The following is a 26,177-nucleotide window of genomic DNA, read 5'->3' on the forward strand; positions in this document are numbered from 1 at the left end:
AGCAGGCCGTGGAAATGGACCAATCCCCGAAAGGCTGAAGGATCACAACCGGAAATTACGCAAAACTCACGCCGGCTCAAGGATCGCGAGAAGCTACTGGTGGGTGGGACTGTTTCTCTCTCGGAGGGCGGGGCTTTTCTGTCCGTAATTAAATTAGCTGGGGACGGGAGTCGTGGGCGCCTGTGCGAGATGAGGCGCGAAAGGGGGTCGCTGTTTATGGGCGAACTTGCTTTTATATCGCCCTCTGCTGAAAAGAGAAGCCACGGAGCTAGCATCCCCATTGACGGTTGTATTTCCTGCCTATTCCTCGCCGTAAGCAAGACAAACAGAACATACAAATAAACTACACAAAAGAAAGGTGGCCACTCTCCTGGGTCCCCGACGTTTCAAGTTCCCTATTTGGGTGGGACTCAGAGCTGGTTGCCTTAGCAACGGAGGATCCTCAGTTCAGTTCAGTCGCTCAGTCGTGTCCGACTCTTTGCGAGCCCATGGACTGCAGCACGCCAGGCTTCCCTGTTCATCATCAACTCCCATAGTTTACTCAAACTCATGTCCATTGAGTCGGTGATGCCATCCAACCATCTCATCCTCTGTCATCCTTTCTCCTCCTGCCTTCAGTCATTCCCAGCATCAGGGTCTTTTCAAATGAGTCAGTTCTTCACATCAGGTGGCCAAAGTATTGAAGTTTCAACTTCAGCATCAGTCCTTCCAGTGAATATTCAGGACTGGTTTCCTTTAGGATGGACTGGTTTGATCTCTTTGCAGTCCAAGAGTCTCTCAAGAGTCTTCTCCAACACCACAGTTCAAAGCATCAGTTGTTTGGTGCTCAGCTTTCTCTATGGTCGAACTCTCACATCTATACATGACTACTGGAAAAACCAAATCTTTGACTAGACAGACCTTTGTCTGCAAAGTAATGTCTCTGCTTTTTAATATGCTGTCTAGGTTGGTCGTAACTTTTCCTCCAAGGAGTAAGTGTCTTTTAATTTCATGGCTGCAATCACCATCTGCAGTGATTTTGGAGCCCAAGAAAATAAAGTCTCTCACTGTTTCCCTTGTTTCCCCATCTATTCGCCATGAAGTGATGGGAGAAGATTCCATAATATCAGTTTTATGAATGTTGAGCTGTAAGCCAACGTTTTCATTCTCCTCGTTCACTTTCATCAAGAGGCTTCTTAGTTCTTATTCACTTTCTGCCATATGGGTGGTGTCATCTGCATGTCTGAGGTTATTGATATTTCTCCTGGCAATCTTAACTCCAGCTTGTGCTTCTTCCAGCCCAGCATTTCCCATGAAATGGGACCTTGCTATTCTAGGCAGCACTTAGGCTTAATCAGGTCTTTATTTTCCACTTAATGAACTGTGTTCAAACATCCAGTTAATAACCCTTCCCCCCGACTCTGTTGACAGTCGAGGAATTCCGACTAATATATTCAGAATCTGTTTGGTGTTTGCATACCTTAGCTTGGGAGGTGGAAACTAATGTTTAGTCTTTTTCAAGCTACCCCTCAAACATTTGGTCATAGTTTAATCAAAGGCTATAAGCATATCTACTTAGGGCTTCCCTCATAGCTCAGTTGATAAAGAATCTGCCTGCAATGCAGGAGACCAGGGTTTGATTCCTGGGTCAGGAAGATGGCCTGGAGAAAGAAATGGCAACCCACTCCAGTATTCGTGCTTGGAGAATCCCATGAACAGAGGAGTCTGGCAGACTACAGTCCATGCGGTTGCAAGAGTCAGGTACAACTTAGCAACTAAAGCACCACCACCACATCTACCTATTACCACCACAAGATTTCAGATGGGTGCTGGCCCACTCTCAGAGCTTTTCCTGGGCAAAAGAGGGTGGTAGTGTAGTCAAGTTTTATCAGCAGGCCTTTCTTCAAATTTGTGTTTCCTTTTCCCAATTTCTGGTGTCTTTCCAAAGTCTAAGTTTCCTTGAATTGTGTCTTTATGTCCTACCTATGGTGGTGCAGTGGTAAAGAACCTGATTGCCAATATAGGAGGTGCAAGAGACATGGGTTCCATCCCTGGGTCAGGAATATATCCTGGAGGAGGAAATGGCAACCCACTCCAGTATTCTTGCCTGGAAAATCTCATGGACAGTGGAGCCTGGCAGGCTACAGTCCATGGGGTCGCAAAGAGTTAGACATGCATTACTATTGTAAATTTCTATGGAATATTATACTTTTATTACAGTGAAAATTACAGGCAATTTAGGTTCACAGAACTTGTGTTGGAATAATGCTTTGTAACAATGATACTATCAATACAGAACACTCCAATGTGCTACACATTCAGTATAGTTAAGCTTCATGAGTGCAGGTTTTGTTTTGATCTGTTTTGTTTACTACCTTATCTATCTTCAGGACCTAAAATAGTGCCTGGTGGGTACACTCAATAAATACTTGTTTAAATGAAGTAACATCTGACACTTTACCTGAATTATCTTAGTTCTTCCTGACCATAGCACTATGAGAGAGGTACTGTTATAAACACTGAGAGTCAAAGCAAGTCAGATTAGAATTGGATAGGTTTGTTTATCTAAAAACATGCATCATTTTCCACTGAAACACAAATTTCTCCCTATAATATTGAATAATAATAGTAGTATACTTGGTATACTAGCTGAAATTGGTTTCTGGCCTTTGTTTTACTCTTATTGTGTAACCTGGGGCAAGACACCTTCAGTTTACTGACCTGAATGTAAAATGGGATGAGAATATTATTAACAGTTACCTCATGGGATTGTTGTTGGGTTAAATGAGAAACCACATGTGAAATGTCTGGACCTGTGCATGGCTTGTGATCAGTGCTCCATGAAGGTGGAGCCATTGTTTTCATCTCAGCTAAGTGTAGTTATTTACCTATCATCATTGTTGCCTTCGAATCACCAGCTCCTGAAACTAGGGCCTTCAGCATCTGAGACCTGTTGATGAATATGTGCTCTGCCTCACATCACATTCACATCATAGGAATCTGTAAGCTTGCATCTTGACCCAAGCTATCAGCTTCCTGGAATCCTAAACCTTTTGCTTTCCTTTCATTTCTGGCACCTTTCATGTCTTAAATTACATGCATAGCTCTTTTACTTGCTTCTAGTCCATAGTACAGAGAAGGCAATGGCAACCCACTCCAGTACTCTTGCCTGGAGAATCCCAGGGACGGGGGAGCCTGGTGGGCTTCCGTCTATGGGATCGCACAGAGTCGGACACGACTGAATTGATTTAGCAGCAGCAGCAGTCCATAGTAATTGTATGTTCTTTAAAATTCTTTTTAACTGCACATTGATATTGCTTGGCTTTATGCTGACTGACTCCTGTTCTTAGAGTCACAAGTACATACATTTCATTGGTGAATACACTTTGGAAATACTGATCCAAATTAATTTTCTTTACTGTATCTTTCCAATTATAAAATGATTTTTGAGTGTTCTTTGGTACACTTCAGTTGTGTTCAAAGCACTCAGATGATGTGTAAATGAAATGATTTTACAGTCTTGGAGACAAACTCAGGTGATGAAGAAGCAGTTTATTAAAATTTCATTGTAGTACTTTCTTCATGGTCTTAGGCCACATTGTCTATAGGGGTGTTTTTATCCTTTTCCACAACTTCCGTTACATGTGCTGATGATTCTCATCTTCCTCTCTATAGCCCAGACCTTTTCCCTGACTTTCAGAGTCACATATCCAACTGTACATCTATTGGCATATAGCTGTAGATACTAACATTTCATAATTGAATAAATACTCTAGGGAGAAAAAAACTGACATTTTCAGTGCTCGTTGACATAATGGTGTGTTCCTGGATGAACTTTTGACTTTGGTTGGCCCAAGTCAGACAATCTGGAATAGGGAGTCCTCAACATAGAAAATAATTTGCCCCTAATTGTTCTTGTAGGTATACTCAGCAGTTCAAATTCAAGCCATAAATGATCCTTTCCCATAGTTTAATAAGTCTGTTACCTCTTTAGTTTAGTTCCTGATTCCTTTGAAATCTTGGTCATTGCCTCAATGAGTCTTCTCCAACCTTTTTAATCTTGCTACCATATTATTCTTTCTTAAAGACAACTCTTGTATTATTCAGATTCAGAATTTTCCAATGAGTCTCCGCTGCCTATTCAGTACCTCCCAGGGGCCTTAGTCAGCCCTCAAGATCTTCTGCAGTTTCACCACAGATCATGATTTCACACCACCTTCCTTTTATTTTTCACTCAAATTGAATGAGACCAAATTTCCCCCAAGTACAGTATGGACTCTTTCAGCATTACTTTGCTTACATCATTCTCTCCAACTGGAATTTTCTTCTATTTTGTAACATCCCACTCATCCTTTTAGGAGGGATTGAAATTTTTCTCCCACTGTTTGGTTCCTAGAAAAGCCACCACTTACAGCAAAAGAGCAAAAAACCTTTACATAAACATTACATTTTAAACCTTTCTCTAGAGTTTTATGCATTCTACTACTAGTGTCCATTTTTTACAGGACAGACTTCAAAGTTCACAAACTGGACAAGGACTTGGGTTGTCTGAACAGCAGTGCTGGTGGTAGCAACTCCATGCCACGTCTGAGTTGAGGTCCCACGAAGAGTTTAGTCAAATTTAATAAAATTTCATAAATTTGATGCTACGAAAGCACTGCAGAAAATGAGAAAATTGTCTCTTACTACCATTAAGTTTTATCTTATTTATTTATTGGCTGTGATGCACAGCATGTGGGATCTTAGTTCCCAGATCAGGGACCGAACCCACACCCCCTGCACTGGAAGTGCAGAGTCTTAACCACTGGGGAAGTCCCTCTGTTAGGTTTCACAGAGTAATGTTTCCATCACTGATTCTTTTGGCTCTTTTCCCTTACCCTACAAACCTACAATAAAACATTTTGGTTACAAGGAAAAAAGAAAGTAATGGTTCCATGTAGAACCTGGTTTTGTGTGAGAAAAATGGAAAGTGGTTGTTTAACTACTATATCTACCTTGGAGATGCACCCCTGAGTTTTAATAGCATATTTGGGTCCAGTTTTGAAACCTACTCTATTTTTTTGGTCCTGATCTTTTCTCTTACAAGTCCTTCCTCTAGGGTTGTTTTTGTTCAGTTGCTTAGTCGTGTCAACTCTTTGTGACCCCATGGAACTGTATCACACCAGGCTTCCCTATCCTTCACCATCTCCCAGAGCTTGCTGAAACTCATGTCCATTTGTCGGTGGTGCCATCCAACCATCTTGTCCTCTGTCATCCCCTTCTCCTCCTGCCTTCATTCTTTCCCAGCATCAGGGTCTTTTCTAATGAGATGGCTCTTTGCATCAGGTGGCCAAAGTATTGGAGCTTCCACTTCAGCATCAGTCCTTCCAATGAATATTCAGGGTTGATTTCCTTTAGAATTAACTGGTTTGATCTCCTTGCAGTCCAAGGGACTCTCAAGAGTCTTCTCCAGCACCACAGTTCAAAAGCATCAATTCTTGGGTGCTCAGCCTTTTTTATTGTCCAACTCTCACATCCCTACATGACTACTGGAAAAACCATGGCTTTGACCCGATGGACGTTTGTCATAAAGGTTGCTTTATGACACAAAATAGCTTTGCAACTTCCATCTCATACCTTTGCCCTTGTCTTAGAGCATGAGGGAGGTTCACACATAATTTTTAACCACGGCTGAAAAACAGGAAAAGTATATGGAAATTCCTTTTCTAGTCAAAATATGTTCCCAAGATCTCTCCTTGGTTGTCAACATATTAAATAGTAGGCATAATGAGGAAGTCTGTTTATTTTCTATATTACTAACTCTAAAGGGACTATCTTATTTTTTACACATTATAATGTGAATGAAAATAGCAATTTCAAATCTCAGATGTAAAAAAGACAGACATGAAAAGACAGCTTATAAAAAAAAGACAGCTTATTTTTAAATAAAATGTAAAAATAAGCTGTAAGTTGCTGTTTAAAGCAGCAATTCTTTAGACGGATATTTTATTTATTTATTTATTTTAAATATTTATTTATTATGTGGTTGTGTTGGGTGTAAGCTGTGGCACTTGGGATCCTCCTTGTGTCATGGGGGAGTCTTTCATTATGGCACACAGATTCCCTGCTTGTGGTGCAAGAGCTCAGTAGTTGTAGCACACAGGCTGAGTTGGCATGCGGGATCTTAGTTCCCTGACCAGGGATCGAACCCATGTCCTTTGCACTGCAAGGCAGATTCTTAACCACTGGATCATCAGGGAAGTCCCCAGACAGATATTTTAAATTAAAGGTACAAACCGTGAGGACTTGAATACAAAAAGTTTTAAGTCAGGTGGAGTTGAAATTACAGGAATTAGAAAAGCTATCTTATTCTTGCTTTACAGGTATGGACTCTGAGCTTTTAATTTAGAAATACTGAGCCCTGTCTGAATACAACAGAAATTGGAACAAACTAAAGCTGGGATTTCCCAATGATTTTATTGAGGTAACTTTTCCCAATTTTATACATATATGCATTTATATACTTAAGAAAGCTAAACAATGTTCTAAGGCACTTGGAATTGTGCACGGCAAAGCATACTATAACATCATACAACTACACAGAGCATAATCTTGCTTTTTAAATAACACAAACACCAATACAGAATAAAAAAGATAATACATAGTCTTTCTTTCAGGTTACAATAGTGGAATTACATATACATATGTGTGTATACTTGTAGATATTTATACCCACATACTATAATACAGTACAGGTTTCAGAACAACACACAAAAAAGAGAAACTGTCATGTTAATCAGTATACAGTTCCAGTTATTTACAGTCACAGATATTATACCTGTGTAATATGTAGGATAAGATCACTAATTGGAAATTAGAAATCAGTCAGCCTGATAACAATCACAGCTTACCATTCTTATCACTTTCACCAAAGCTTGAAATAACAGAAGAATGCATATAGTTCTTTATTTAAACCTCACTGTTACATAGAAAAAAAAAATGACTAGGTTGAATTTTTAGTAGGTACTCAATCTGGTGAAATTGGTGCAGAATGTTGTGAACGCATTGGCACATCTCTAAGCCACAGAAGAAATATTTTTAAAAATAAAAATTAGTGCCTATATTTTTAGTGATGAAAGTGGTTTGACCCTAGATTCATTCAGGTTGTTTATGAATGCTAGTTAGCACTGCCATGATGACTTCTTACTGTAGAAGCTCTGTAAGCAATGTAATACACAGTCAAACTATAACAAAACATCCAGTAAGGGAAAAGTCCCCCAAACTGGCAAGTGGCACAAATGTTATTGGCATTTTAACACAGCACAAAATTGACCTGAGGGTGGAGTGGCGTTCTGCCTCATTTACTCCCTTCAATTTATTCTTGAAAAAAAAAAAATTTGGTATTTAGCAAGAATTCTTAAGCACCATCTTAAAGTTCACAATATAACCATTTTTATTGACTGAGTTACTCTGCTTCAAAAAAGATTTTAGAAATTTTAACATTGAAAAAAAATTATAGTGGCTAACTTAATTTGATCCTTTAGTCACAATTCACCCAAATCATTTCAAGACACATTTATCATTCAATTTTGATGATAAAAAGTTACAAAGAGAATAAGTATGTTTATGTATAGTTAAGATAATAATATTTCACCCAGGTAAAACTCATCTGGTTTTATGAATGACCGTCATTGAAGTATGAACAATATGCATGCGATCCACAGCTCACCCTTCTTTCATTCATAATTTAGTATTCACAAATCTAAGAAAAGTTGAACTGCATGAAAGTCTCTGCAGGGGAAATGCAAATATTTGCATGTAGATGAAATGCTTCTTTAACAGGATAAATGAGATTGTTTAGGAACTCATGGGATGCAGTTTACTAGGTGAAACCTAATGGTGATTTTCATAGACCACCAGTTTTGTTTATGTGTGGATAGTTAGCAGTCGTGTTTGTGGTTAAGCCATGCAATGATCCTCATGACACTGCCTAGGGCTACGACTGATAGTGTAGTTGTGAAGTCAAATTGAGAGGCAAAATAAAAAGTGTGTTTCATGTGAACTCTGTCCTTTACATACAGGGACTAACCAAGTGATGATGCCTGTTGGAACTGCCGAGACTACCCAATAACCTCCTCCATGAAGAACTGGAAAACTAAAGCTGCCATCACAAGGCTAGATGCGGAAGGCAAGAAAAATGAGAGAGGAAGAAATGATTCAGAGCCCAAAGAAATGCAAGGCAGTCGAGATGAGGTTTTGAGATAGACACTTTTTCCCGTGTCCTCAAATTGCAGTAGGCAGTGGTATTTAAGGGAGGTGGCAGTGCCCTCCCAGGAGGGCATTTGAACACGGGGGAGGACTTTTTACTTTTAGTATTTACAACAGTTGGGCATCCTACTGGCATTTAGCCAGCCAGGGCCTGGGAGAGTAAACAGCTTGCAACTCATGAGACATTTCTGTACAGCAAAGAATTGCCCAGCTCAAATGCCAGCACTAGCCCCACTGAGAAGCACGGACGGAGTGCTCTGCTTACGTGCGCCGCTCTGCCAGCTAAGTGGCATTTTTTCTGTAGTAAATCCTAGCATGGCTAAAAAATGACCCTTGCCTCGAGGGCTGGCTTCCAGTGCGAATGGCTGCTATAGGATTCTCTCTTTCTCTTTTTTTTGGTGCCAGAAATCTTACAGTGTATACAATAGGGTTTCTTAATTTGGGATGACCCTGTCTTCAAAAAAGCATAAGTGAGCTATTTTGGGGTTGTTTTCTAGAAATGCTAATGGTGGTTTGCCATTTCCACAAAGAGTTTAAGCTTAATGGTTACAAAAAGTAAACGGAAAGTGAAAATGAGAACGGTTTGGGAGTATTCCACCCTATTTCTACCACCCTTTGATCACTAACAAATTATAATAGCGCCTCGGGCTGCTCTTCGAAAATTCGGTGTCCTCTATCTGGAGATGGGCTTTCTCTCAGAAAGATGGTCCTATTAATTTGATGATTACTTTTGCCATTGCATTCTTCTCTAGGAAATAGTTCAGCTGGAAAAGTTCATTTTGCTTTGGCAAGTGAAATACTGTGACAGACACTTAGACATGCAACAGTGGAAGAATAGCCAGTTCAAGTGGCCATGGGAAAATTTTGTAAATAAGTCATTATCTTAGTGGTTCCTTAGTGCTTGTAACATTCTCTAACCATGTGAAGAAATTAATTCTTGTCTCAAAATATATATACTTTCATTAGTAAGGTTAGGCTTCATAATATGATTGTATCTAGGAATGTTTAAGGCTACCATACTGATGAAATGACATAAATTTATATGTCTTATACTAGCTTGATTCCATCTTACCTCCTTTGAAGATTTCTCATTAGGTGTAAAATGTGCTGCTGGAACCACTTAGAGAAGTATTCTGACACTTCTGAAGAGCTTTCACTGTTTAAATGTGGAGACACTGTTATGTGATAGACAAGGTTGCTTTTTTCTATTGTGAATGCAGTATAATTTGTGACAGTTGTGTCTGATTCTATTAAGGATAAATACAATGCCTGTTTTGTGTTAAAATGTGGTACACATTAGGATATGCAGTGTTAGTGCAGATTTTTCTATTTTAGGTGTAAGCTATTGTATTTTTTTTTAAGTGCCAATGCAGCACTGAATTAATTGCAGGTTGTAAAACTTGAGTTATGAGTTTTAAGGACTTATCTCTCATTTTCAATATTTGATGATTATTAAGGAGTGTATTTAATTCCTATATTTCCTTAAAAAGATTTTTACTGACATTTCAGAAGTTTCTCCTAACACAGTATATTTACTAACATAAGAGAAAGGTAAATGATTACAATCAATATGCTAATACAGGACATGAAAATGAAAGCAGAAAGTCAATTTTTCTGGATAAATCAGATAGAATGTGTTTTTTCCCCTTCAATTTGAAACAGCTGTTCAAATACCCAAACTAGTTCTCTACTATAGATTTAATTTTAGGAATTATCATAAAGGTAAACTATATTGAACAACAACAAAAAAAATGCAAGCTATTTCACACATATAGGAAATTATCAGGCAAGGCTGCCTAAAATTAATGCTAATCATCAGAAACTAATTTTGTCAGAACATGAAGATAATGCTAAAGCTCATGGCATCTTCTTATTACCTTAACGTTAAGGTTCTTTTTCTCCATTTTAAAAAATATGGAAATGACCACTTTTGTTTTTACAAAATCAAACTAGTCTGTCTAGTTCTTTCGTGCCTGAACTTTTCTGGAGATGGACTTGTTTTTCTTCCTTAATCATATCTTAGGGACTCAGAAAAACCACTTACTTCTATGTCAGCCTAATGTTGCACATTAAATAGGAAAAACCCTGATTTTGTACTGGAAGAACCCAACTCACACACACATTTATTTTTACAGAACCGCAGCTTACTGGCTGGATTGCAGAAATGCTGGCACTAGGTAGATACATAATTCTATGGCGGCTGGTCCACATCCTCGTATCCTTTCAGAGTTGCTTTGCAAGAGACCTCTGGATGGGCTGCTGATGTGGATATGCAGTGTTTCTGCCTTTTAAAATTAGCTATTAAAACAGAGCTTCACTCTGTGAATGTAGCTTAGCTCATAATCCTTTCATTCTTTTTATTTAAAGGATCATTCCAATGAAATAATTCATGGTTCCAATTCTTAAACTAGTAGTGGTTAATTTTTTTTAAAATTTTCTTAAAAAAAAAGAAAAGTTTAAAACTTTTCCCTACACACATCAATCAGTAGAAGAGAAAGTATGGGTAGTTCATAAATCTGACATGTCATAGCAAGAAAACAATATATTGAGGACCCAGAATCTCATTTTCCTTTCCAGAGTCTTATTTTTTGTACTAAGTGCATCTCACTATAGGGAATTAAAAATTATATCACATGCACTGCTAGGGGGAAAAAGATGGTTCCTTTTATCAACCAAATAGAGACTTTCTATGACATGCATCTTGAGTGACAAAACAGTGATAAATGTCTTATATTTGCCATTTTGATAGGAGCCTTGTGACTAGAAATTAAAACAATGTTTTAAGATTATAAGTATAGAAAATTAAAATAACATTACATGCCTTGGTATTTTTCCTAAGACACTAAAATGACAATAAAACAATACCAAAAGGAAAAACATGACTTTAGCAAAAAAACCTGGAACATCGTTAATATCTATGGCTGGATTTAAACACTATGAAATGAACAAAATTTCAATCAGATTAAAGATACTAGGGCATGCAGAAAAATTTTTTCAAAGCAAAAATGAGTTATTCTATCAAAGAAATGACAATAGTGCAAAATTCTAGGTTTATTGTATTAATCCACACAGCTGTGTATAGCAAGAGAGGCAACGATGCCCACTACTTTTCTTAGTTATAAAATGGTCCTGGCTTTTTTGTAATAGGCCAAGTGGGACGACATTTTTTATTTCTTACACATCCAATTTTAAGTGGTTCTTTAAAATATAAATGAATGGCAGGACCCAAATTTACCCATTAGATTAAATGTCTGCTTTTGGTTGAAATAGAAAATTACAGTTTTCCATACAATGAACAAGAATCACTTCAGAAAATCCTAGTCCAAACTCTGAGAATAAAATAGTCTCTTTAGGTCTTGTTGTGTTGTTCTACATCACATGTGTTTTTAATAAAAGGGGCACAAAATAATTGTGAAAGAACAATTAGATGCAAGGTAGTATTTACACGTGGTCATAGGTACTTGGGAGCGGAAGCCACGCTATGCCCATGACTCCATGGAAAATAGCAAGATGACAATAATGGCTTCTTAATGTAAACAATATTGACTGTAGGCTCATGGGGAAATCTTTCGTAACTTTAATTCACTTTTGTATTGAAAGTCAGTTCTGTATTTATGGATGCAATTTGCAGACTCTTAAAATACCAAATGAAGTTCTCCTTACTTAACAACTTAGCAGAAATTTTCTGTTCTTTTAAGCCTTTGGGTGAGTGTTGTTTTTTTTTTTAATCCATGTGCTTTATTTTTTTTAATAGCAGCAATCCAACTTAATGCAGCATGAAAACTAAGTAGTTCTTTCCGTTCCCATTCAGAGCCAACTGCTGGCAGAACACCTGTATTTTGCTTAAGTTTAACTTTGGATTCAGACTTTTTTAAAAGGTGCCATGATTGTAGATAGTATATTCCTTAAATCAAGTAGGACTGTTTCAACTTTGGAGATAATTAAGCTAGAGAAAGACCAAAAGATTCATTTCTTTTTTTTTTTTTCTCAAAAGATTCATTTCTAAAGCTTGCTACAGATTTATAGGGTCGCATTACCTCTTTATTCCCAGTCCTGTTATCCTTGTGGAAGATTGGTATGTAGGTAAGGAGTATTTAAAAGAATGTAAAGTGTGTATAGCTATGCTACTTGAAGCATGCAACAAAATTTGGGTAAGCATGCTTATTAAGAGTCAGTAAAAGCCTCTTGCATTTAAGAAAAAGATACATGAAAACACTCAGACTTATTTCTGGCAACTGGATTCACTGGCACAATGACAAGAAAATAATGGTACTATGCTGCACCAATATAATGGTGAAACAAGAATATTCTTCTAGGATCAGGTCTAAGAAATCCACATTGAGTGATTAAACTCCCAAACTCCTTAATAAGTTCTCAATTACCCAAAGCCTCTTCAAAAATACATTTATGCTTCTATTTCCTTTTTGCATTAACGTAATGAAGTATTTCTTGCTTTCTGATTTTCACCGCCCTCCCCCCTTCGCCCCCCACAACCCTTTCCAGTGCTCAGAAATTCCATTCCCCATTCTTTAACCCACACTCTCAAATGTGGCTTTCTGGCAACAGCGATTGTCTTCTGCTCATCTTCTTTGATTAAAACTCCTGATGAAGAATAACTGGCGTAAACATGGTGCTCCTTACCATCAGCCCACATGCTGGACAGCAGGGTCGCTGAACAGCTGGGTCGCTAAACCATCCCCTTTGCTTGTTGGCCCATCCGGGCTGTACAAGTAGGGAGCATTTTCCACACGCGTCCTCCACCACAAGTTAAACAGAAACACACACATTCAAATCCCAGTGCAATATCAGGTTTTCAAGAAGCGAGGCTTCCGCCCAAGGTGATCAGTCTGTTTCCCAAGAGTCTCATGCTTCATTATGGACGATGAAACCTGAAATACGAAACAGAAACTCTGTGATGTGGTAGAGAAACACAACTCTATTCAGTGACGTGAATATGGTACAGTCATGTTTATGATCAAAGGTGGCTCTAGCATCCCCAACTGAATTACTGGTCTCTTAATAAATAACTGTCATAACAGAAGATTGTTATAAATGTCATGTGGGAAAACAGACAGGTCTGCAAAAGATGCTGGTTTTATCATCTGAGATAGAGAGCAATCAATACACAAAACATCACTATCTTGAGGGCCATGTTCTAACCGATATTGAACAAAGTGAGACATTTCATAGAGGATTTGGTTACACCTGATTTGTCATTACAAAAAGGAAAACACCATCATGTAGCAGTCACTATTTCATTAGCTTCAGCCTCTCTTCACTTGCCGCTGAAGACTCCAAATGTATTTTCTATACCTGAATTTTCAAACACCTCCCAGGCATTTCCTTACAAATGTTCCACAGGCAACATACTAAGCATGTATATAGATACACAAATTATCTTTCCTTCTGAACCTACCTTTATGCTTTCTATCTTGTTAAATGTTCTACCTTTTAAAATACTTTCAGTCTAGAAGCCTAAGATTGCAACTTTCTCCCTTTCACCCTCCATGTCTCATTAGTCACCAAGTCCTGCCCCGACTGCCTGTCTCTGGATTCATTCAAGCCTTTGCCACCTTTTGCTGAAACTACTAATAATACTAACAGCATGCTAGCTAGCTGGCTGGATTCATGCCCCTCCGTGAACAGTCCTTGTGATTTTGTAGCCCTCTGCTTTTGAACATGTTCCTCTCTAATATTGCAATCACTCCTTTCATTTTCCATGTATGTTTTCATATCTAAGATCAAGGTCAAAAGCCATCTTCTCCAGAAGCCCTTATCTGATTCACTTCTTCAGCCTACTTCTGTGATTCCACAATTATGCAATTCTACTTGGTATTTCATTTATCTTGCCTACTCTCATGTTCATTTGTTCAAGTAAAATCTAATGTTCATCTGCCCAGACTCCAAATTAATTTCCCTGTCTCAGGCTCATAGATTGGGAGATCAAATCTATGCTCCACACTGTCACTGGCATTATTACCATAAATACTGATCCAATCATCCTAGATCTTTGTTAATATCGTTGCACTGTTCCCCACTATTGATAAAATTTAAATTTCTTAGAGTGATGGCTGAGGCTTTTCAGGCTGTGGCCCAACCCATTTTCTAACTTCACAATCACTCCCTAAATACCCTAAGTTCCAATCATGTGCCCTACTAAAGGCTCTCCACTTTCCTTTACCCTTATCTTTCCTCTCATCTCTATCTCTTACAATCTTCCTCTGTGAGTTCCCCAAAATCCTTTTTCCTCTACCTCTCAGAAAAGCAATAATTGCTTCTATTCTGTGTACCCACAATATTTGGTTTATACCAGTTACTGATCATTGTGTGTGTGTGTGTGTGTGTGTGTGTATGGGTGTATCTCCTTTTAGATCGTGAGATGCTAAGAAAAGACTTGGGCTTATTCACTTTCATATACTCATAGAATACATTATCTAGCATATGGTATTACTTAATAAATGTTGCTATGTTGAATCAAGCATTAAAAACAAAAAATTAAAGACAGAAGAACAGATGAAACAAGATTGGCTATAAGTTGACAATTGGAGCTATATGAAGGCTGTATGGAGCCTGTGACATGACATTACTTCAGCATGATCGACCAGAAGTCAAAATAAAATAGGTTATACCAAGTTTTCCAAAACAAGCAAACACGTTGTGATTCAAGTAGGGATGTGTCCACTATGAGTTCAATTCTTGACTCTGTTCTGTCCACACCCTTCGGCAGGTGTGTGAACCTCCATGTTCTACAGTGTTACGCAGGGATAACACGATTGCTTCAGTCACCTGAGCTTTATTCCTGCCCTCATGCAAAATCCTAACCACCTCAGGCCTCCTGCAGCAGCTCTCCCCACTCCATTAGCTGATACCCTTAGGGGAAGTGTTTTTCTCTCCCCAAACAGTGCTGGCAGCTTCCTCTTGTCATTTAAATCACAGAGTAAGTTTAATTTCCTCCAGAGACCCCGTTCTTAGCCATTCTATCCACATCCACCCTCGCTCTTGGCACAGCGTCCTGTTCCCTTTTTTTTTCATAGCACTTAGCACTGTCTGAAATGATCATGTCTAGGGGCTTCCTGAGTGGTCCCACAGCTAAGACTCCGTGCTAAATGCAGGGGGCTCAGGTTCGACCGCTGGTCAGGGAACCAGATCCCATGTGCCGCAACTAAGACCCAACACAGCCAAGTAAATAAATATTTAAAATAAGAGCACCCACTCTTTTAAAAAGAAAAGAAGTGATTATTGTCTATTTGGTCATTTACTTGCTAACTGTCTGTCGCCCTCACTAGAACACAAGCATGTGAGAGTGAGGACTTAGACATGTTCTAAACTCCTAGGGTCCAGAAGAGTATGATTCACTCTCTGTGCTCCGTAAATACTTGCTAACACATGAACGACTGAGTACATATTTATAGGTGCACTTGGTTATTTGATTACTTGTTCTATAAGTAACTGTATGTAACTGAAGAGTTTAATCATGAGATCCACTTAACACAATTGCACCTGAGTATATACTGATCCATGATAACCCATTTGATATGATATTCCATCATGCTTTCTAGGAAGAGTCAACTATAACCTGAAGAAAAACTATGCAAATTGTATAAAAATATTTCAAGAGTAATTGAAAACCTCTTAAAATCAAACATATAAAACGTGAAAGAAAGAGAGGCAGATAATACTTAACTATTAAATTTGGTGGCACTAGCAGTAAAGAACCTGCCTGCCAATGCAGGAGACATGAGATGAGGGTTCTAGCCCTGGGTCAGGAACATCCTCTGGTGGAGAAAATGGCAACCCACTCCAGTATTCTTGCCTAGAAAATTTCCATGGACAGAGGAGCCTGACAGCCTACAGTCCACGGGGTTGCAAAGAGTCACACATGACTGAGCACACACATTAAATTCTACTATGTGCCTAGCACAATTCCAAGTGCTATACATATACTACCGCATTTAATCTTCAAAATAATCCTATGAGGTAAGTACTCCTGTATCCTTTTTGTACAGATGTAGAAACTGAGGCAAAGGGATGCTCAGTCATGTACTCAAGGCAGAGAGCTTGAAGGCCAGGCTCTAGACTCTGTGTTCCTAACCTATGTGAGACTATGAGATTAAGACATATCTATCTATGCGTGCGTGCATGCTAAGTCGCTTCAGTTGTCATCCATGATTTCATTCAAAGGGTACTTTTGTTGCCCTCTGGGTAGAACGGAATGGAAAACGTAATCAACTGGATTTCTACACCCACCAGTTTTGATCAGTTCTGACCAGAGACAAATCTTGGTCCACATTTCCAGGCTACACTTTGATTGCTACAGTTGTCTCAAACACATCTGCCTTTTGCTGCCACAAAGAGAACTAGATGAAAATGGGCTCAGCACAAACTTTTCTCAATTACCAGAAAAAGCCAGGCCAGTGATGTCCTGGGGTGGGGGGCGGCAGGGAGAGTGAAACAAGAAGCAGGACAGAGGAGCACCACCCACACCGCATGGAGGGAGGAGGAATAGCCCTGGGAGCTCTGACAACACAAACATACTGCACCTGCAGGATCTTCACACCCTGACCTATCAAAGATCCCTCTTTGTAGCAATTTTTTAAGGTCTCTCCAAATTTGCAGGACCAATCATTCCACAGTGTCCTAATCTTCACTTGGTCTTGGGTTCCAAGGACACGAGAGGCTTTCTCTTCAATCAGTAATGTCTGGGATGAAGAAGGTAACTTAAGAATAGGGTTGGGTGGGACCTCCCAATGCAAGGGTCCTGGGTTCGATCCCTAGTCAGGGAACTATATCCTGCATGCTGCTACTAAGATCCGGTGCAGCCAAATAATAAATAAATAAATATTTAAAAAGAAATTGGGTTGGGCAACAATGGGAGTAGCCAGTGGACCAAATAAGATTTAGAACCTTTTAAAACCCAGTATTTTCCTGGAACGTGTCCTGCTTTTAATTTCCAAAAATTAGCAGGACACTATGAAATTTTTTGTGTTTTTCTGCAGACGCTATTCGCCCATGGATCCCATTACAGAATGAGTTCACAGACTGGATTTTGTTTGAAAGTCAGGCCATCAGTGTAGTGTCTAGACTGGCAAGGAGAAGATGACAACTAACCAATACTCTGCGGTAATATGCTGACAAAGTTGGGGGTCAGAACTGTAACCTCTCCTTATAAGCACTTCCCAGATCTGGTCAAAATACCCATATATTTTCTTACACTATCCAATCAGAAAGGAACATTTATATCCTGTTTAAATTAGGCATCTTATCTTCAAAATCAACTCCAACATTTTATGGTGAGAGGTGCTGAAAACGCGAATTTTTCTTAAGTTTGGTACCGCTCGGTGGCTTGCATTCATTTTGAGGTACACGAAGTTCAGCTTTACCTCCGGGGAAGTTTGCCTATCTGACAGAATGACAGTTTGGCTTTAGGCTTCAAGTTGATGAAGCAATAAATAGAATTACTGTGCCCTCATGATCCTTAAGCTTCTCGTCTATCCTTTTGTCAGAACTTTCCTGAAACTCAAACTTGGAAGCTATCTATATTTCCTTCTTGTTAAAAACATCAATAATTTTTTTTTTATATTCATACTTTTGAGAGAGAGTGAATAGAAGCAAAACACCAAGTCATGGAATTCAGGTAAAGATAACTCTTTCCCATAATGGTTCCTACACAAATACATAAAAATTTTCACCTTCCTATAAATTCATTTCTGATAATATAAAATATGAAATGACTCACTAAATGTAAAATGTTACTTTCCTATACTTCCCCAGTTGATATATTCAGAAATCCTGAGTTAATTAATTTCCTCTTTATTTAAAAGGGTTTAATGATCAAGGCACATACAATTATGTTAAACAAATGAGGAGGTTCTCCTAGACCACTGCTCCTTGTTCAACTGAAGTCAGATCACATGCTGGATGGGAATTCGTGAGTCTGAATACGAAGCCATGCTTGCAACTCTGGTGCTCTAAGCGACATTTTGCAATTCTTTTCAGTTTCTGTCCAGGTAGCAAGGAAATGGAGCCCTCGAGAGAGCATTTCTACAGAAGCAGCCTTCTCATTCTCTGTGGTGATAGTGCTTTAGTTGCTAAATCGTGTCCGACTCTTGTGACCCATGGACTGTAGCCTGCCAGGATCCTCTGTCCATGGGATTCTCCAGGCAAGAATACTGGAGTAGTTTGCCATTTCCTTCTCATTCTCTGTGGAGGGCCCCTAATTAATGTTTTTTTTTTTTTTTTTTAATTTTTGGCCACACTGCATGGCATGTGAGATCTTAGTTCCCTGACCAAGTATCGAACCCTTGCTGCCTGAGTGGAAGCACAGAGTCTTAACCACTGGACCACGATGGAAATCACTGAATTAATGTTTATTGAGGTCACAAGTATAGTTCCCGCCATGTCGCATTTTGATAAGCCTGTGTAGAAGCTCAAAGGGTAGATTTATCTGTAAATCTACATAGGCTATAATAGCTCAAGATGGCACAGAATGAGATAATTATTGTATTTAAAAAAAATAGTTATTTATCTGGCTGAGCCAGGTCTTAGTTGCAGCATGCAGTATTATTTCAGTTGTGGCATGTGGGATCTAGTTCCTCCACCAGGGACTGAACCCAATTTCCCTGCATTAGGAGTACAGAGTCATAACCACTGGACCACCAGGGAAGTCTCTAGATAATTACTTTAAACACACACACATACACAAAACATAACTACATTAGGGAAACTTGAAAAGTAGAGGAGAAAACCCCTATAGCTCCACTCTATGACACAGCATTAAGAGGTTTTTTTTTTCTCCTTAAGACTTGGCATTACTTACTTTTATCTGTCTATTCATTTATTTATTTTTATTGAAGTAGAGTTGATTTATAATATTGAGTGAGTTTCAGGTGTACAACAAATTGGTTCAATCATATAAAGAGTTTTTATCAGACTATTTTCCATTATAGGTTATTAAAAGATACTGAATATAATTCCTTACATTATATAGTAAATTCTTGTTGCTTATCTAGTTTATGTATAGTAGTTTATATATGTTAATTCCACACCTAATTTGTCCCTTCTACACTTTTTTCCCCTTTGGTAACTACATGTTCGTTTTCTATGTCTGAGTTTGTTTCTGTTTTGTATATAGGTTCATTTGTATTTTTTAGGTTTTGCATATAAGTGATATCAGATAATATTTGTCTTTCTCTGTCTGACTTACTTTACTTAATATGATATTCTCTAGGGCCATCCATGTTGCTGCAAATGGCAATGTTTCATTCTTTTTGTGGCTGTTTTAATGTTATTTCCCAATCTTTTCCCTATGCATCTGAATTTTAAAACAAACCACTGCTATATACATATACTTTAGTCAGTATCTGGATTTTTCCACTTAACATTATGCCAGTAATCTCTTGAGGCCCATTTTGATTCTAACAGTTATCAATTTAATGATTCTTTGCTTAATATATTAAGCAAATAATATAGAAACTAATAAAATTATATAAGGGGCTTCCCAGATGCCTCAGTGGTAAAAGAAACCTCCTGCAATGCAGGAGATGTGGGTTTGATCCCTGGGTCAGGAAGATCCCCTGGAAGAGGAAATGGCAACCCACTCCAGTATTCTTGCTGGCAAAATCTCATGAACAGAGGAGCCTGGCAAGCTACCATCCCAAAGAGTCAGACACAGTGAGCAACTGAGCACCCACGCACACACACGTGCACCCACAGAGAATTATATGTATGAAAGTATTATTGTGCATACTCTAAAAATGTTCTTGTTTGCAAAATTCGAAGTTTATTTTTTAAAAGCAATATTCTCTCTTGATTATAAATCTGATATATGTTGATATTTTAAAAAATTTGGAAAACAGAATAATCAAAGGCTACAACCAGTCATAGATCCTACCATTCAGCTGTAACTATTTTCAAGTTTAGTTTTTTATGTAAAGTCTTTTCAAACAATTTGCATGTCTTTATAATTTAAAGAATTAAGTTGTAGAAATCCCATTTACTTTGGAAAGGGAAGTGGGTTTTCTTTGCCATGGTGATTTCTTCCCAGAATGCAGTGGCCCTATTTAATAGTACAGTGCTCTTCAAATGGTCTTCTGGGTTTTGAACAGTGGACCAGGTGGGCAGCTGCTGGGGCAGGGAGAAAAATCAGTATGTGGCTGGACAAGCTGAAAATGTTCTAAAGAATAGAGGTTAGAGCTTGGTACCCTGCAAGCCAAAGGATGAACTCTTATACAAACCACTTATCCAATGTTTCTCAGATGGCCCTAGGATGCATTTCAATTTCAAGAGGTATCTGGAGAAACTGGGAGAATCAGATGAAAGAGTGGATCTTTCCACTCTAGATGGATGGATGGGTTACAATCCATCTTCAGGTCAAACGTTCAGAGAACATACTCATGATGGAGTTTTTAGAGGTGTCTTCTCGGTACACCCATAGCAGGCATGTCGTGGTATTAGTGCCAGCACACTACTCATGAAAAGCCACCATGCTGGAAACCTCATTGACAGAAAGACGACTTTGGAAATGGATCCTTCATTTTTCTAAATTTAAAAACATTTTCAACAAGGTGATAACATTCTTATGTTTCAAAAATCCAAAAGGTTCAGAAGGGTAAGTTGTGTCATCTCCCCACACTGCCTGGTCCTTAGTCATCTAATTTCCCTCCGAGACAACCAATGTCACCAGCTTTTTATGACTCTCTCTGGAGATCAGAGCCAAGGAAGGGAATGGGAATGTGGGACTGGGTGCTCCCAGAGTTGAGGAACACATCACTGTGTGGGAGATTATCTCTGGATAAAGAGGTGCCTGGGCAGACGAAGCAGTGCTGTCTCAACCCTTTTATTAACCACCCTAAATCCGCAGGCAGCTAATAGGTTTAGATTTTGAAGGGAAGGCTTACTTGATATAAGCAGATAACGCCTGGCGCTAATGAGAAAGGCTAATAATTGAGTTGCTCTATGTCAGGTTCCATTTAAAGAGCCAGGTCATGATTCATGGCGTGTTTATTCCCTCTAAGGATGGCTGGGGCTAAGAGTACCATAATCTTCCATATGAGCAATTTTCTAAATGTAAAACATTATCATATGTTTGTATTATTTTGATAAGACTCAGCGGCATTTACCAAACCTCTTAGCGTTTAAAGAAATACTGAGAACAATTTGAAAATCATAAGTATTATTTTTATAAGTCTCAGAGCCTAAATATACCTCGACCATAATGCAACACTAATGATGTAATATAAATTAATGGAAAAATACCAGGAGACATTTGCTTTACTGCCAAGTTTTAAAGAACACCTAAGCAAGGAATATTTATCTCAGTGATATGAACACTTTTTCCTTCTCTGGAAATTTAATTTTCTAGAAAATGGAACTGTAATTGACTTGTGTGTGCTTAATTGCTCAGTCATGTCTGACTCTTTTCAACCCCATGGACTGTAGCCTGCCAGGCTCCTCTGTCCATGGGGATTCTCCAGGCTAGAATACTGGAGTGGGTTGCCATGCCCTCCTCCAGGGGCTCTTGCCAACCCAGGGATTGAACCCAAGTCTCCAACATTGCAGGCAAATTCATTACAGTCTGTGTCACCAGGGAAGTCCAAGATTACTGGAGTGGGTAGCCTATCCCTTTTGCAGGGGATCTTCCCAACCCAGGCATCAAGCGGGGGTCGGGGGGTGTCTCCTGCATTGCAGGCAGATTCTTTACCAGCTGAGTTACCTGGGAATTATATTTGTTTCAGTTATATAACATAAGTGATTCAGTATTTTTATACATTATGAAGTGATCACTATGATAAGTCTGTTACCATATGTCACTGTAGAAAGCTATTACAATATTATTGACGATATTTCCTGTGCTGCACATTACTTTGCTGTACATTACTGGTATTTTGTACCTCTTAATCCCCTTCATCTAATTCACCCACTCCCCCACCAATGTCTTTAAAGACATTTTAAAGAGTGTTAACCAGTATATCGTGGGAAAAACCTTTAAAGCTTACCTTCATATCAGTTGTTACCAAGAAAACAAAACAAAACCCACTGCAGATACCATCACACCATGATGTAAGGCTGCCCTACAAAGGCTGTTTCTAGTTTGGGGATTAGTATTTGCTTTCCAGAAAGATCTACCATGGTATTCTTCATGCAGTCATCTGTCCCAGTATGGTTTTTTTTTTTTTTTTTTAAACAATTTAAGTTTCAAAGTAAGGAGATCAAACCAGTCAATTCTGAAGAAAATCAACCCTGAATACTCATTGGAAGGACTGATGCTGAAGCTACAATACTTTGGCCCCCTGATCACTGGAAAAGACCCTACTGCTGGGAAAGACTAAAGGCAAAGGGAGAAGAGGGCAGCCGAAGATGATATGGTTGGATAGCATCAATGACTCAAGACATGAACTTGGGCAAACTCTGGGAGATAGTGAAGGACAGGGAGGCCTGGCATGCTGTAGTCCATGGGGTTGCAAAGAGTAGGACACCACTTAGTAACTGAACAACAGGCTGGAACAACAACTGAACAACAACAGGCTTCAAAGATTTGACTGACATGCAAATTCCTTGAAAAATCTTATATAACGTCTGTTCTGTATAGCAAAGGGGCTTCCCAGGTGGCTCAGTGGTAAAGAATCCACCTGCCAAAGCAGGAGATGCAACAGACGGGTTTGATCCCTGGGCTGGAAGATCCTCTGGAGTAGGAAATGGCAATCCACTCCAAGATTCTTGTAGTGGAAAAGAAGCTTGCCTGGATAATTTCACAGACAGAGGAGCCTGGCGGGCTTTAGTCCATGGAGTCGCAAAACAGTCAGAGATGACTGAGCACACAAACACACACACACACACACACACACACACACACACATATAACAAAGCACTTAAACCCATGAGAGAGAAACACAGAACAACACCTATGAAGTATGCAGTTCAGACTATATGATCACTCAAGCCTCTTCCAGTCTTAGTAGCCTGTGAAACTGAAGTGTGTTGGCAGAAGAAATGGTAGGACGATAGTGAGCTTCTGTGGCATCAGTAAAAATCAGATTCCTTTCTAAGCTATGCCTTCTAAAAACTGAGCTTCTACCCTTTCTAAGCTATGTCTACTGTGAGTCCAAAGTAGACATGTCTGTGCCCACACTGACTTTCACCAGCATCTGTTCTGGGCATAAAACTTCAACTGAGTCTCTTTAAGAGCAGAATAAATGATGCTAATGCTTGTTTTTTGGACCAGAATATAAAACTAAGAAAGAAACCAAAACATAGCCCTCTAGAATGATTTAGACTTCTCTGGAAGAAAACAAACAAAAAAGGACTTAATTTCAGAAATGTTCACTAGATGGTGTTGTGCTAAACTATATTATGAAAAATTTAAATTGTGGTGAAATACATGTAACATAAAATTTACCATCTTACTCACTTTTAATTTGCCCAACTGCATCTTGTTTACCTACCTGGTAAACTGTCGACTCTCTTCATGAACTTCCATTTCTGTGCTTTTAAATTCATTTAGTTCTTTCCTTATTGCTGCCTAAGTAAGAAACAACAAACAGAATTACTAGTTAGAGCACACATTTCCTCAGCATATATAGCATCAATGAAGCAGACATTCTTTTATGAAGTATCTTGAAGAAAGGAATTTCGAGTTCCTACCTCTAAAGATGGGATAAATGTAGTATCAATACCACAGCCAAACAAAAACCAGGACAGATCTCCGGCAAGTGTCACTGACGAGGCAAGAGAGGAAGGGGGCTTTTGCCAAACCCACCCTGAGGCCTGATCTATATGAGTCACACACCCACCGCATCCTCGATGACCACAAGGCAAGCACAGGTCATGAGTTTTTCTGAGAAACAGTATCATTTTCCTATGAAAGTTCTGCATTTCATACCACCCACAGCAACATGGCTTTGACAAGCTGCCACAGAGCTACAGAGAAGGCAATTGCTATTTATTCTTTGGTATTGAAAGTTTAGACAATTAGAATGAAACATTTCAGCACAGCACTTAAAGCCACTCAAAGAAAATATCGAGGAGAACGCTGTTTCCATTATTATTTATTGAACACATAATCCAAGCTGTGTACATGCTGGGGTTGGAAGAGATGCTTACAGGTTGAAAAGCTGAGATACTCATCCAAATGTTAACACTGGTTATCATTAACAATACTGGCTAGATCATGGATGGTTTTTTGGCTTCAATTTTATGCTTATCTTTATTTTCTAATTTTTCTATGAAGTTTTTTTGGGGGGACTGCTTGAGATCTTTGTTGCTGGGAGTGGGCAGATTGCTCTAGCTGCAGCAAGAAGGGTCTACTCTCTAGTTGTGGTATATAGGCTTCTCATTGTGGTGGCTCCTCTTGTTATGGAGCATGGGTCCTAGAATGCACGGGCCAGTAGTTGCAGCTCACAGGCTTAGTTGCTCTGAACTATCTGGAGTCTTCATGCAACAGGGATCGAACCTGAGTCCCCTGCATTGGTAGGCAGATTCTTTACCACTGAACCACCAGGGAAGTCCTTATGATGACGTTTTGTAAATACGTTTTGTAAATATGAGTATTTTGTAAAATACTCATAAAAAGCATCCTCTGAACCTCTGAGAAATGGACTTCTCAGCTGTAACACAGAATGAAGTTACAAACCACAGTGATAAGAAAATCTACTTTGTGATTGGGGGGCTTCCCCGATGACTCAGCAGGTAAAGAATCCACCTACAACGCAGGAGACACAGGAGATGCACGTTTGATCCCTGGGTCAGAAGGATCCCCTGGAGGAGGAAATGGCAACCCACTCCAGTACTCATGCCTGAGAAATCCCACGGAGCCTGGCTGGCTACAATCCAAAGTGTCGAAAGGAGTTGGACACGACTGAGCACAGCATACACACTTTGTGGTTGGAAAATGATGTCTTTTAGAAAAGGAAAAAAACAGAAGAAATCCCTGAGGCTTCTCTCTGGCTTTCTCTCATCACTAGCGATCACTCTGCAATATATAAGCTTTTCCCCAATGCTGCTTTCAATCTTATGTTTAAATCCTATCGTCGCAGATTGTTTTTCTCTCCAAATCTATTCCTCAGTCCCTGTAGTTTCTATGAGGAACCTGAGGCTGGGAACTGTGGCAATGGTTCTTGCCACTGGCTTTTGAAAGAGGATGAATCCAGTAGAGAAATATTTCAGGGCCCAAGTCCCCTGTGATAAGAGTACGTATCTTGTTTCACAAATGAGATCAACAGTAAGGACACTCTTCTTTACTCAGTGTAAAAAACTGATACCCGGAACCAGGAGCTAAAATAGTGAAGAATGCGGCTTCCCTGATGGTCCATTGGCTAAGAATCCGCCTCACAATGCTGGGGACATTGGTTCGATACCTAGTCTGGGAAGATCCCAAATGCCAAGGGGTAACTAAGCCTGCATGCCATAGCTGCTGAAGCCCATGCTTAAGAGCCTGTGCTCTGAAACAAGAGAAGCCACCACAATGAGAAGCTTGTGCACGGCAAGGAAAAATAGACCCCGCTCACTGCAACTAAAGAAAGGCTGAGCGCAACAACAAACACCCAACACAACCAAAAAAGAAACAGGTATGAAAACGAGCAAAGACTCTATACTCATTACCAATTAACATCTATCAAAAAGCTTTCTTTCATCTACTCAACTGTCCACTGACAGATGAATGGATAAAGAAGATATGGTATATGCACGTACACACACACACACACACACACAATGGGGTATTACTCAGCCATAAAAATAATGAAATCTTACGATTTGCAACAACATGGATAGACCTAGAGGGTACTATGTTAAGTGAACTAAGTCAGACAGAGAAAAATAAATACCATATGATTTAATTTATATGTGGAATCTAAAAAAATAAATGAACAAACGCAACAAACCAGAAACAGATGCATAGATACAAAGAATAAACTGGTGGTTGCCAGGGGTGAGAGGGGTAGGGAGAAGGATGAGTA

General features: G+C 39.2%; 1 protein-coding gene and 1 long non-coding RNA gene across 9 annotated transcripts in view; one reads left to right on the plus strand and one right to left on the minus strand.

The window, feature by feature from the left end:
- Positions 1–117: 117 nt before the first annotated feature.
- On the plus strand, positions 118–8,769 carry LOC110127242 (uncharacterized). 2 transcript variants are annotated; one of them, XR_002310724.2, is made up of 3 exons: positions 118–358; positions 6,342–6,442; positions 8,040–8,769. It is a non-coding gene; the product is annotated as an uncharacterized lncRNA (long non-coding RNA). The 2 variants fall into 2 exon arrangements; XR_002310723.2 differs by having other exon boundaries at positions 118–312.
- The window catches only part of PHACTR2 (phosphatase and actin regulator 2), a 291,648-nt gene continuing 271,887 nt past the window's right edge, over positions 6,417–26,177 (minus strand). For all 7 annotated transcript variants that reach the window (XM_070461304.1, XM_070461307.1, XM_070461309.1 and 4 more), the window contains 2 exons: positions 23,667–23,743; positions 6,417–13,115 (listed from right to left, as the gene is read on the minus strand). In XM_070461304.1, the coding sequence (XP_070317405.1) occupies positions 13,100–13,115; positions 23,667–23,743 (93 nt within the window). In that variant the 3' untranslated portion in view covers positions 6,417–13,099. The remainder of the gene's footprint in view (positions 13,116–23,666; positions 23,744–26,177) is intronic.

The sequence above is a fragment of the Odocoileus virginianus genome, chromosome 34, assembly GCF_023699985.2.
Source record: "Odocoileus virginianus isolate 20LAN1187 ecotype Illinois chromosome 34, Ovbor_1.2, whole genome shotgun sequence".
Lineage (NCBI taxonomy): Eukaryota > Metazoa > Chordata > Mammalia > Artiodactyla > Cervidae > Odocoileus > Odocoileus virginianus.